Below are 12056 nucleotides of genomic sequence, written 5' to 3' on the forward strand. Positions count from 1 at the left end.
CAAATTCAAATTGGGCAGCTTAATTCTGATTGCTTAAAGCATTGCCATGCGGAATAAACCAGACAATTACTGTACCCTAAGCTTTTGTTTAGTTGAAGAATACTATTGCTTAAATACTATTAATTATCATAAAACTGGTATGCAATTGGCCACTAGTATCAACACTTAACTCTGCACAATAAACATCAAATCACCAGCAAGCATTAGAAGGCAGAATAAATATTTATGTCCAAACTACAAGTAATTAACTGCAAGTTGGAAACAAACAGAAAATTCTGGAAAAGCTCAAAATCAGTCAGCGTATGTCGAGAGGTCAGATATGTGGATATTTCAGTTGACAAGGACTTCTATCTGAAAAGGTAACTTATCTGTGTTATTTCCACAGATGCTGGCTACCCTGCTGAATATTTCCAGAATTTTCTATTTCAAATATGTCTCTCTTGTGCACAGATGTAGGTGGCGCAGTGGTAGCCCTGCAGTCTCACAGCGCTGAGGTCCCAGGTTCCATCCCAGCTCTGGGTCACTGTCCGTGTGGAGTTTGCACATTCTCCTCGTGTTTGCGTGGGTTTCACCCTCACAACCCAAAGATGTGCAGGTTAGGTGGATTGAACACGCTAAATTGCCCCTTAATTGGAAAAACTGAATTGGGTACTCTAAATTTATTTTTAAAAAGATAACACAAATAGGAAGTGTACTTTCTTTTATTGATAGTGTTTTAAATGCAGAGATACATTGTTATGAGGCAATCAACACTTCATCAGTTTCATCACAGAATTTTACTGTTTACAAGGCAAATTGACAGATCCCTGTTGTAAACATTGGCAACATGATCCAAGTCAGAAAGTAGAATAAGATATCAATAGTAATCTCTCGAGCTCAAATAGGGATTCTGCACCAACAGTGATTTTCTAGAGTAATACTGAAAACATTTAAAATGTGTTTTATGCCTTTAAACATCCTCAACATTACCAGTAGGTACATGAAGTGACAGAACTATACACACCTTAGTGAATGTAAATATCTCATATTCTTTTCAATGTTAATAAGCTTAATTACATTGAGTCTTAATGCAAATGAGCAGAGAGATTTTCAGAAAGATATTTGGTTTCAATACATCAAACAGATAGGAGTTAATTTAAATACATAAATCGTCCTTTACCAGCACTACATAACCATGCAATTCCATTCAAATGCTTGTGAAACAAAGGTGCTACCTGCATACAAAATGCATATCAAGTTATTTTAAGTTAATGAGATCAAAAATCACTTCAGACTTCATCAGGATTTATATCCTGTACTGAAATATTTTCCTATCACTTTTACCCTCCAAAGATAGATTTATGATACTGAAATGCAATTCCATAGTTTAGGAATTTAATTAAAGATTTAGTAGACATGTTTGTTATATTTCAGTACAAAAAGAGAGTTGCTCAACTATAACAACTGTACTGAAATACTGAGTACTGCCTGCTACAAGAATCATTATTTCAGTCTGTTTATTATAAGGAACTCACTTTTTAGAATACTGTTAACATTGAATTATGCACTACTATAGCTAATCTCTTTAGGTATTTTAAAGTCCAATTCCCTCTACTTTCACAATAATAAGAACATTTCTTTCAGTAAATTTGTAGTCATGATTAGTGTTTATAAAGAGTTAATGCACATACTACCACATACACCACAAAATAACCTAAATGTTAGATAAATATTAGTCAAAATGAGTATCTTCACAATCTTTATATTTTGGGAATATCAAAATCAAAGTTGGGAGCTTGCAGATAATCATGTGTGAATACATCTGTGCTTTCTGCATTTCTAGTGTTAAATATTTTTTGATTTTCTAGAGTAGCTTGCACTGCATTGTAAAATAAATGTCTTGCTCTATTCAAGTTAGTGGGAATTCTGAAGGAGTGCTATGCCTTAATTTTCTGCCATTCTAGATTTCATTCTGTATTCTAAATTTATTTTCTGTGGATTGTATTTACTGAAGAATTTCCATAAGTATTCCAAAATCTATGTTTATGTATTCCTAATTAAATATTTCAACAAGGATGTTTCTTGAGAAAAGTAGAGTACTTCACAAAATCTAGTTTTGATTTGCCTTTGGTATGTTTAATTTTTGCTCTCTGAACTGGTGCACATTAATATCTTTTTCCTCATACACTTGAGTAAAAGGTAAATTGGTATGTGTCTTTTACATTTTTGTTCCATGCTGAATGAAACAACATGCTAGACATTAAGTGAAATTATGTTGCAATGTGGGCTAAAGCTTTCAACATGACTGATCCAACTAAATTTTAAAAATAGGTGCAAAACATTTACCATAAAGTTACAACTCGGTTCAGCGCACAAGATAAACATTTTGTGAGAATGCCTAACTGTATTTAATGGCATTATCTTGTAGTCTAATTAATTGCTTTAATTGAAACACCAAGTATCTATTAGCTGTCAAGAACAAAATTAATTATTCCATTTGTTTATTTCATTTATAATCCCATAAAACCTTTTGAATCAGGACAATGGAGATCAAGAAAAAACACTGCCTGATAGGAAAGCTGATTCAGGAAGGGAAACAATGCAGTTCATCTGATTTTCAACAAGTGACATTAATTATCTGAAGCAACGACATTTTTCATGAGGAGACTGCTATTGAATCTTCAATTTATCTCTTGATGCCTGTTATTTGGACTTAGTAATGATGGCAATCTTTGAAAATATTAAATCAAAACGTAGAATATTAATTTTTAGTCTTTGGAAGTGCTAGGAGTTGCAATAACCAAGATCGATATAAAAGCAAATTTAACAATCTTGGTCTGGTTTACAGTTTACTTACAATTTAAAATAATTTTAATCCACAGAAAATAGAATTATCCAATTATTTGAATTAATCAATGGAAATTGCACAAAGAAATAATTTAGCGCAGACATACATGTTCATTTTGTAATAATTTGAATTAAGCAATTTTGAATGAATAGCAGACTTTATATTCTTAGTGGTCGATACGTGAAGATCAACAAAGATTTTTGTATTATGCTAAAATATGGTAACCATTTTCATTGGAAAAGATGGTCACGCTATGGATTTTGAGAAGTGGTTTCGTTTTGTAAAAAAACCTTCTTTAAGAAAGGAAGACTCAGTCATTTTTCAACATCTACAAAACCTGACCACCATACAGACATAAATGGACACAGATCCCCCATAGTTCAGAAATTGTAATTAAGTATTTAATACCAAGATGCTGCTGGGTGTTTAGAGCCAAAAGCTGTAATTTAAAAAAAAAAGAATATTATGAATCTATATAGCTACAAGTACAAAATTGCTTGTACGTTGCATCAAAACTTTTTAACCTGAAATTCTTCCGTCATATGAAGTAACAAGTTACAGTTCCTTGTATTTGCATCCTTAATTGAACATACAATTAGATGTACATGTAAGTTAGTTAAAAGGCAGTGTTAGAAGAACTGCTTTTCAGCTTTGGACTGCTGATGTGAGTACTTATTTTTCTATGTACAAATATTAAGCCAGCATTAAATGCCAATTCCTTCCACAAGGAGCTTTTCCAGTTTTTAGCAACAAACATTTTGTAAAGGTTGCACAGGACACACCTAAAAGGGCGCTGATTCCTTGTTACTGTTCTAACCACATTATTTTTTCAATGAGATTGAGCAATACTAGAGAAATACTCTAGGATGTCCTGAATAGTGAACTCCATAGTAATTCCAGAGCCAGGATAACAGCGACCTATCAGACCCTCAAAGTGCTTATACTGACGAATGAACTCATCCTGCATGGAATGCCACATAACCTTTGAGAAAAGAAATGTCACAATTAACAATCAAAAAATATTTGCACAAGTGGCAATCCAGTGTGTCACCAATATATTACTCGCAAAACTATTCTCCATATTTCAAAATATGGATTTTTTAAAAATAAAAGTTTATATTTGATTTATAGTTTTATAATAAAGAAAGGTTATTTTATCTTCATTTACCCACTCCATCTCTCCATATACTCATCCTACTTAGACTGAGGGAAGAATAAAACACAAAAAAAACCTCCACTGGTGCCAATGTCCCATGAATGAAACACCTGTCTCTCACACCACTTTTTCACCCAATGCCTATGTCTATGTATTTACATTGTGTATTTACGTATGCCCTATTTTTTTCATGTATGCAATTATCTTTCTGGACTTTACGCAGGACAATACTTTTCACTGTACATCGGTATGTGTGACAATAAACAAATCCAATCATTCATGCATTCAACTCGGTGGTCTGTTCAACCCCATTCCAATTTAGTATGGCTCAGGCAATAATCCAGACATTATCTTTGAGAATCTTATGAGTAATTGCTTGATAGTACAGAACCAGAGTATTGCTGATGTCCTGCAATGTTTTCACCTCTGACTGCAGCTCAACAACCCTTAGCTGAAATTCTCACAGATGGAGACAATGCAGATGTGTTTCTCTGAGATCGCAATGCACTCCACAAACACCCATGTGGTGTATCTGTGGCACACCACCTACCCTAGCTGTGAATATAAGAACATAAGAACTAGGAGCAGGAGTAGGCCATCTGGCCCTTCGAGCCTGCTCCACCATTCAATGAGATCATGGCTGATCTTTTGTGGACTCAGCTCCACTTTCCCACCCGAACATCATAACCCTTAATCCTTCAAAAAACTATCTATCTTTATCTTAAAAACATTCTATAGATTCACAACCCTTACACCATTTACACCTGAATGGACTATTAACTGCTACCAACAGCTAATTTCTGTGAAGTGTCAACTAATTTACATTTACTTTAATAGTTTTTAAAGTTCTCAGTTGAATTCAAAAAGTTAAACTAAATTTCTGTTTGAGATTCACCCACAACTTACTGGAGAGTATCATTCTCACCAGATTTTCAACTTATTTAAAATGTTTATACTATTTTGGATTAAACCAATTATACACACTGTTTACGATGCAACTTGTTTAAGACCACTTTATACATCAACAAATATTTTTTCCCTTTCTGCTGATAACTGGCAAATAACATGCATGGCAAAAGAGCCAGGCAATCATTAGCTCCAAAAAGAGAAAGTCGAACCAGCTCTCCTTGACAGTCAATTGCATTACCATCATCAAATCCCAAACTACCAGTAAATACTTGCGACAATAAAGATTATTATTATTATCCTAGGCATCACCATTGATGTCAAAACAACTGGAGCAGATACAGATACGGTGACTACAAACGCAGGTCAAGAGGCTGGATCTTGTGGGGTGAGTAGCTCGATGCCTTACCCTCCAAAGCCTTTCCACCACCTACAAGCCACAAAGCTAGAGTCTAATGAATACCTCCTACGAATTCTAATGAATCGGTGCATCTCTGATAACACTCAAGAAGCTTGTTACCATTCAGGACAAATAAACCTGTTTGACTGACACCCCACCCTTAAAATCTCATGACTGGCACACTGCAGTCACTGTGTATACCATCAACAAGGCGTACTGCAGCAACTTGAAACGGTTTCTTTGACAGCAGTTCTTAAACCCAGGACCTCCGCTATCTAGAAGGTCAAGGGCAGTAGCCACATGTAAATACCACCATCTCAAACAGCACCTCCAAGTCGCACACCATCTGACTTGGAAACATATCGCAACTCGATGCTGGGTCAAATTCTTCGAACTTCCTACCTAACAATACTATGCAAGCACCATCACAAGGATGGCAGAGTTTCAAGAGGGCAGCTGACTGCTACCTTCAAAGGTGTTTAGAAATTACCAATAGTTGCTAGTTGGCCCACATACATGAATGTATTTTCAAAAAGTTAAGCTGAGCCAGAATTTAATTTTCGACATTCCATTGATACCCACCTGCAGCAAGTTTTCCTCCTCACAGAGATGCTTGTCCACCTTTTTGTATAAGTTGTCCAGTCCTTTTTTCACTTCCTTTCCAGGATATTCTTTAATTACCTTTCGCAGCTCTTGTTTGTTGAAGGCGAGCTGATAGCTCACTTCATCTTCCCTGATACCCTGAGCCACACGAGCTTCAATTCCTTCAAAAAAATGCTGCATTCACAAGAAACTAATTAATAGTAACAGCATCACATATTACAAAGCTTTAGTTGACTCAATGTCCATAGGATTTTTCATGACAAATTTAATCCACAGCAAATGTGATTTCAACAAGAACACCTCAACAAACTGAAGCATGATCATCAGTCTCGTAGCTCTCTCTAGTTTTTCCTCGGCTAGCATTTTTGTTGTGGTTTGATTGCCTACAATATGCTAACAAAAATATGATTGATTTCTTACAATTTCTTTTCATTCCAGTCAGATTTCAAACATAGCTACATAAAATACCGTTTACATGTGTTAGACTCTACCTACACTAGGTTTTTCAGTGACTGCAAATTTCATTAATATCCCAACATATTGTCATACAGGTAAATTTAGAATTTACAAAATACCAATTTACCGGAATTGCCAGTTTTATGGACATGCTTGCCTGTTTGGGGTCAGTGTTCATTAACCAGTTGCTACAAGGTGCACAGAAGTAACGTAAATCAACATTTCCGCTCTCTGCTTCTTGCCTTCTCCTTTTGCTCCCCTCCTAATTAATTTATTCTGCAGCCATTGAAACGCCTACAGTATTTTAGGGTTGACAAATGTTCATTATTTTAGATTGTCCTGCCATATTAAACATATGCTATAGAAGTAAATTCTGGACATTTAACTCCAAACCTTCTGATAGCAAGCACGAGCAGCACAGTTTACCATTTGTTTCGGGGCAGATGCATTGTTTGTCATTGACAGCAGTGTGGAATTTGCACCATAATTCAAAAAGGGTAAACTCCCAAGGGCTGGCAATTCGAGCTGCATTTAAACTAACGTATAAGTGAGCCAGTGAAGTTTTAAGGAAAATGTTTTTTAAGGAATGAACTTGGCTCTGACCCATTTCGTAAAAATGGGATTTACCAGAGTTTCACCTTTATAAATATGAACATTTAAAAAAAACTGAACTTCAGTTTCATTCATCAATTTCAGTTATATAATTTCTTTCAATTACTTAAAAAAATATATATATTCCCAGTGGTATTATTTATGTTCTTACCTGCTCTGAACAGTTATGCCATCCATTTCAAACAATACCAATATAAATTTAAATTACTTTTGCAAAATGAAGTCACTCACACAATTTTTTACCTTAAAATAAGTTAGAGGTTATGAAGCTTTGTGTTGTTTCTTTAGAGAAGAATATTTCAAAAAGTCATTTTGCCTTTATATATTTTTTGAAAAAGCATGGGGCTCCATGTTTGGAGTTATCACTAATAGTTTTCTAACATTCTGATTTAACACTGATTTACTTTAACTGGATAGCATGTCTTTTCATGAGCCAAAGAATTGTGTGATTCTTTATAACCTTGAAAGTTCCACATTATTTACATTTCCAGCAATCCTTTAAGTAATGCCACATGGAACAGGAAAAAAACTTCAAGACAGGTTATTAAACATTATCGTATCCAGTCCAAGATTAATGTTTGAACAAAATGTTACTCTTATCCTTAGTTCCACCAATAACGGCACTAGGTCGGCATGGTAGCACAGTGATTAATACTGTTGCTTCACAGCACCAGGGTCCCAAGTTCGATTCCCGGCTTGGGTCACTGTCTGTGCGGAGTCTGCACTTTCACCGTGTCTGCGTGGGTTTCCCCGGGTGCTCCGGTATCCTCCCACAAATCCCGAAAGATGTGCTTGTTAGCTAATTTGGGCATTCTGAATTCTCCCTCAGTGTACCCAAACAGGCGCCGGAGTGTGGAGAATAGGGGATTTTCACAGTAACTTCATTGCAGTGTTAATGTAAGCCTACTTGTGACAATAAAGATTATTATTATATCTCAAGAGCTCTTAGCAACTTCAAACTAAGGGCAAGATCAATGTTTTCTACTTGAGTGGAATAAAGAAAACTCACATTAAGTTTCTCAAGAGGTTGTCCCAGAGAGTATATTACATAAGACTGCAGATGTTCGGTATATTTGTGCTTGGCTTCTCTCCTTTCTGTTTCAAGGCATGCAATTTTAAGACGAGAGAGTGTTGAAAAAATGTGGTGAAAATTTTCCATCATCACAACGTCTCGTGGAGTCTTCTGACTTTCATTAGCCACTTTTTCCACTGAGAATAGAATACACCACAAATAATCACCACAAATACAGATATTAAATCAGGGTATTCAGTTCACGTTTCAACAGCCTCTCACCATTATTGTACACAGCACGAATTAGTTTGGTGTAGGCCTTATCCAGGTCCCCCCTTCGCTCAGCAATTCTGAAGATTGACTCTGCCAGTTCTGCAAATTCTTCAAACCCACTAACAAATGGTAGAATTCCAACTTTACTTTTCTTTGATATCTTCACTTCTTCCATCTGCTTAACTTGATTCAACTGAAAGATACAAATGGCAAGCTAATTCAGCTTTGTGTATTTACAGACAAAATGTGGACATCAGACTGAAATCTACAACCTTCATAGGAACCAAAGTCACTCAGCCTGTTAAACCTCTCTGTGACCAGATAGTTCAAAGCCTTTTACATTCACTACCCCCATAACCCTTTATGCTATTATTAATCAGAAATCTACCAATCGCTACTTCAAACATTCACAATGACTGAGCTTCTACAATCCTCTTGAGGTAGAGGATTCAAAAGATTCATAACCTTCTGTGTCAAGCAATTTACCCTCATCTCGATTTTAAGTGGCATCCCCTTATTTTGAAATTGTGCCCCCTGTTCTAGTCTCCCCAACCAAAGGAAATAACTTGTGTGCATCTACCCTGTCTATTTCTTTAAGTATTTTGTAGGTTTCAATGAGATCACCTCTCAATCTTCAAAACTCTAGAGAATATAGGCCCTGTTTGACCAATCTCTCATCATAAATCCATCCAGTGATCCCTGGAACAAGTCTGATGAACCTTCATTATTCATCAGCAATTATTTGAATCCCTTATCCATTTCGATAATCAGATCAGATACTGAGGCAAAACAAAAACTCATGAGAAACTCATATATAAACTTGAGTAATGTGCACTATGTGCTGTTTAGTAAGCTCTGTAACTTGCTTTTAATTTGTTAGCCAGAAAATTAATTTTAAATAGTTGTTTGGTAGTACAGAACTTGAGCACTGCTAAAAAGAGAGACATGTTGTCAAAGTGTTTGATCTTGCACTCATCAGGACAGCTTACAAGATAACCATCATTAAAGAGAACATCAATTAATACTGCATGTCTCTTTTTTTTTTACAGCAATACTAAAAATCAATTTTGTCAGCACCAATACAGAACTTTCTCTGACCACAAGTTGCACATTGAGTGCAGCCTCAACCTTGGATTCATTTCGCATTACGTTCACCCCCCCCTCCCCCCAACATCTGGTCTAGGCTTGCAAAATCCTACCAACTGTCCCGTTGAGACAATTCACCCCTCTTTAACCTGCTCCATCTGGACCTGTAAAGACTTAATTACCTGCAAAGACTCGCATTCAAAGTATCGTCTTGCATCTTTGACTTTGTCTATATATATGTTTTTAGAACCTACTTCTTCATTCACCGAGGAAGGAGCAGTGCTCTGAAAGCTAGTAATTTGAAACAAACCTGTTGGACTTTAACCTGATGTTGTAAGACTTCTTACATCGTTCTAAATGGGATAGATTCAGAACAGATCTAGCAACTCAAGACTGGCCATCCATGAGGCGCTGTGGGCCATCAGCAGCAGCAGAATTATACTCCGCCACAATCTGTAACCTCATGACCCAGCATATCCCCAACTCTACCATTACTACCAAACCAGGGTATTTACCCTGGTTTAATGAAGAGTGCAGGAGGGCATGCCAGGAGCATGTCCAGGCATACTGAAAAATGAGGTTGTCAGCCCGGTGAAGATGCAATACAGGACTATTTGAATGACAAACAACATAAGCAGAGCTAAGCAATGCCACAACCAATGGATCACATCTAAGCTCTGCAGTCCTGCCACATCTAGCCGTGAATGGTGGTGAATATTTAAACAACTCACTGGAGGAGGAGGCTCCACAAATATCCCCATCCTCAATGATGGAGGAGGCCAGCATATTTGTGCAAAAGATGAGGCTGAATCATTCGCAAAAATCTTCAGCTAGAAATGCCAAATGGATGATCCATCTCGGTCACCTCCAGAGGTCCCCAGCATCACAGGTGCCCATCTTCTGCCAATTAGATTCACCCCACGTGATATTAAGAAATGGCTGAAGGCACTGGATACTGCAAAGGCTATGGGCCCCGACAATATCTCGGCAATATCCCCATTTAAATTGCTGCCAATCAATCCAATGTACCAATCCAGTATACCAATCCGTACACCAATCATTTAATTATTTATAAAGATGTGAAATATTGTTTGTTACTTTCAACTTCCCTGGCTCACTTCTCATCAACCTTGTGCTCCAGACCTTGCCGTGCCCCTAACCAAGCTGTTCCAGTACAGTTACAACACTGGCATCCACCCGGCAATGTGGAAAGTTGTCTAGGTATGTCCTGTACACATAAAGCAGCATAAATCCAACACAGCTGATTACCACCCTATGAGTCTACTCTCAATCATCAGTAAAGTGATGGAAGGGGTCATCAACAGTGCCATCAAGCGGTTCTTACTTGGCAATAACCTGCTCACTGACGCTCAGTTTGGGTTCTGCCACTCAGCTCTTGACCTCATTACAGCCTTGGTTCAAACATGGATAAAAGAGCTGAACACCAGAGATAAGGTAAGAGTCAAGACAGCATTTGATCGAGTATGGCATCAAGGAGCCCTAGCAAAACTGGAGTCAATGGGATTCAGGGGGACAACTCTCCACTGGTTGGAGTCATATTTAGCAGAAAGGAAGATGGCTGTGGTGGTTGGAGGTCAGTAATCTCAGACCCGGGACATCACTGCAGGTGTTCCTCAGGGTAGTGTCCATTTTCAGATGCTTCATCAATGACCTTCCTTCCAACATAAGGTCAGACGTGGGGCTGTGCTGATGATTGCACAATGTTCAGCACCATTCGCAGCTCGGTCACTGAAGCAGTCCAGGTGCAAATGCGGCAAGACCTTGACCACATTCAGGTTTGGGTTGACAAGTGGCAAGTGACATTCGCACCACACAAGTGCCAGGCAATGACCATCTCCAATAAGAGAGAATTAAACAATCACCCCTTGACATTCGACGTCATTACCATCGCTGAATCATCCACTGTCCACATCCTGCGGATTACCATTGACCATAAACTGAAGCAGACTAGCCATATAAATACTGTGGCTACAAGAGGTCAGAGGTTAGGAATCCTATGGCGAGTCACTCACATCCTGAATCTCCAAAGCCTGTCCATTATCTACACGGCATAAGTCAGGAATGTGATGGACTACTCCCCACTTGCCTGGATGAATGCAGCTCTAAAAGCTTGACACTATCCAGGACAAAGAAGAGTGCAGGGTGGGATTGATTGGCAATAGCTTAAATGACACCCCTTCCACAAGCATTCACTCCCTCTACCACTGACGCACAGTAGCAACAGTGTGTACCATCTACAAGATGCACTGCAGGAACTCACCAACGCTTCTTAGGCAGCACCTTCTAAACCCACGACCACTACCATCTAGAAGGACAAGAGCAGCAGATATATGGGAACACCATCACCTGGAGATTCCCCTCCACGTCACTCACCACCCTGACGTGGAAATATATCAATGTTCCTTCACTGTCACTGGGTCAAAATCCTGGAACTCCCAACCTAATAGCACAGTAGATGTACCTATACCTAATGGACTGCAGCAGTTCAAGAATTAAGCTCACCACCACCTTCTCAAGGGCAATTAGGGATGGGCAACAAATGCTGTCCGAGCCAGCGAAGCCCACATCCTGTAAAAAATGAATTTAAAAAAACCTAGATGGAAAATTCTTTAACCTTGGTCGCCTTAATACCCAAACTAAACTGACCACCATACACATATATGATCTATAGTTTGTGGATGATTGCAGTGTTGTTTCCCACTCA

At 37.9% G+C, this 12056-nt stretch overlaps 1 protein-coding gene across 1 annotated transcript in view; it reads right to left on the reverse strand.

The window, feature by feature from the left end:
- Positions 1–685: 685 nt before the first annotated feature.
- The window catches only part of exoc1 (exocyst complex component 1), a 174832-nt gene continuing 163461 nt past the window's right edge, over positions 686–12056 (reverse strand). The window contains exons 16-19 of the mRNA XM_038791157.1: positions 8255–8438; positions 7970–8169; positions 5872–6066; positions 686–3809 (exon numbers count right to left, since the gene is read on the reverse strand). Coding sequence (XP_038647085.1) covers positions 3657–3809; positions 5872–6066; positions 7970–8169; positions 8255–8438 — 732 coding nt within the window. The 3' untranslated portion in view covers positions 686–3656. The remainder of the gene's footprint in view (positions 3810–5871; positions 6067–7969; positions 8170–8254; positions 8439–12056) is intronic.

The sequence above is a fragment of the Scyliorhinus canicula genome, chromosome 3, assembly GCF_902713615.1.
Source record: "Scyliorhinus canicula chromosome 3, sScyCan1.1, whole genome shotgun sequence".
Classification (NCBI taxonomy): Eukaryota; Metazoa; Chordata; class Chondrichthyes; order Carcharhiniformes; family Scyliorhinidae; genus Scyliorhinus; species Scyliorhinus canicula.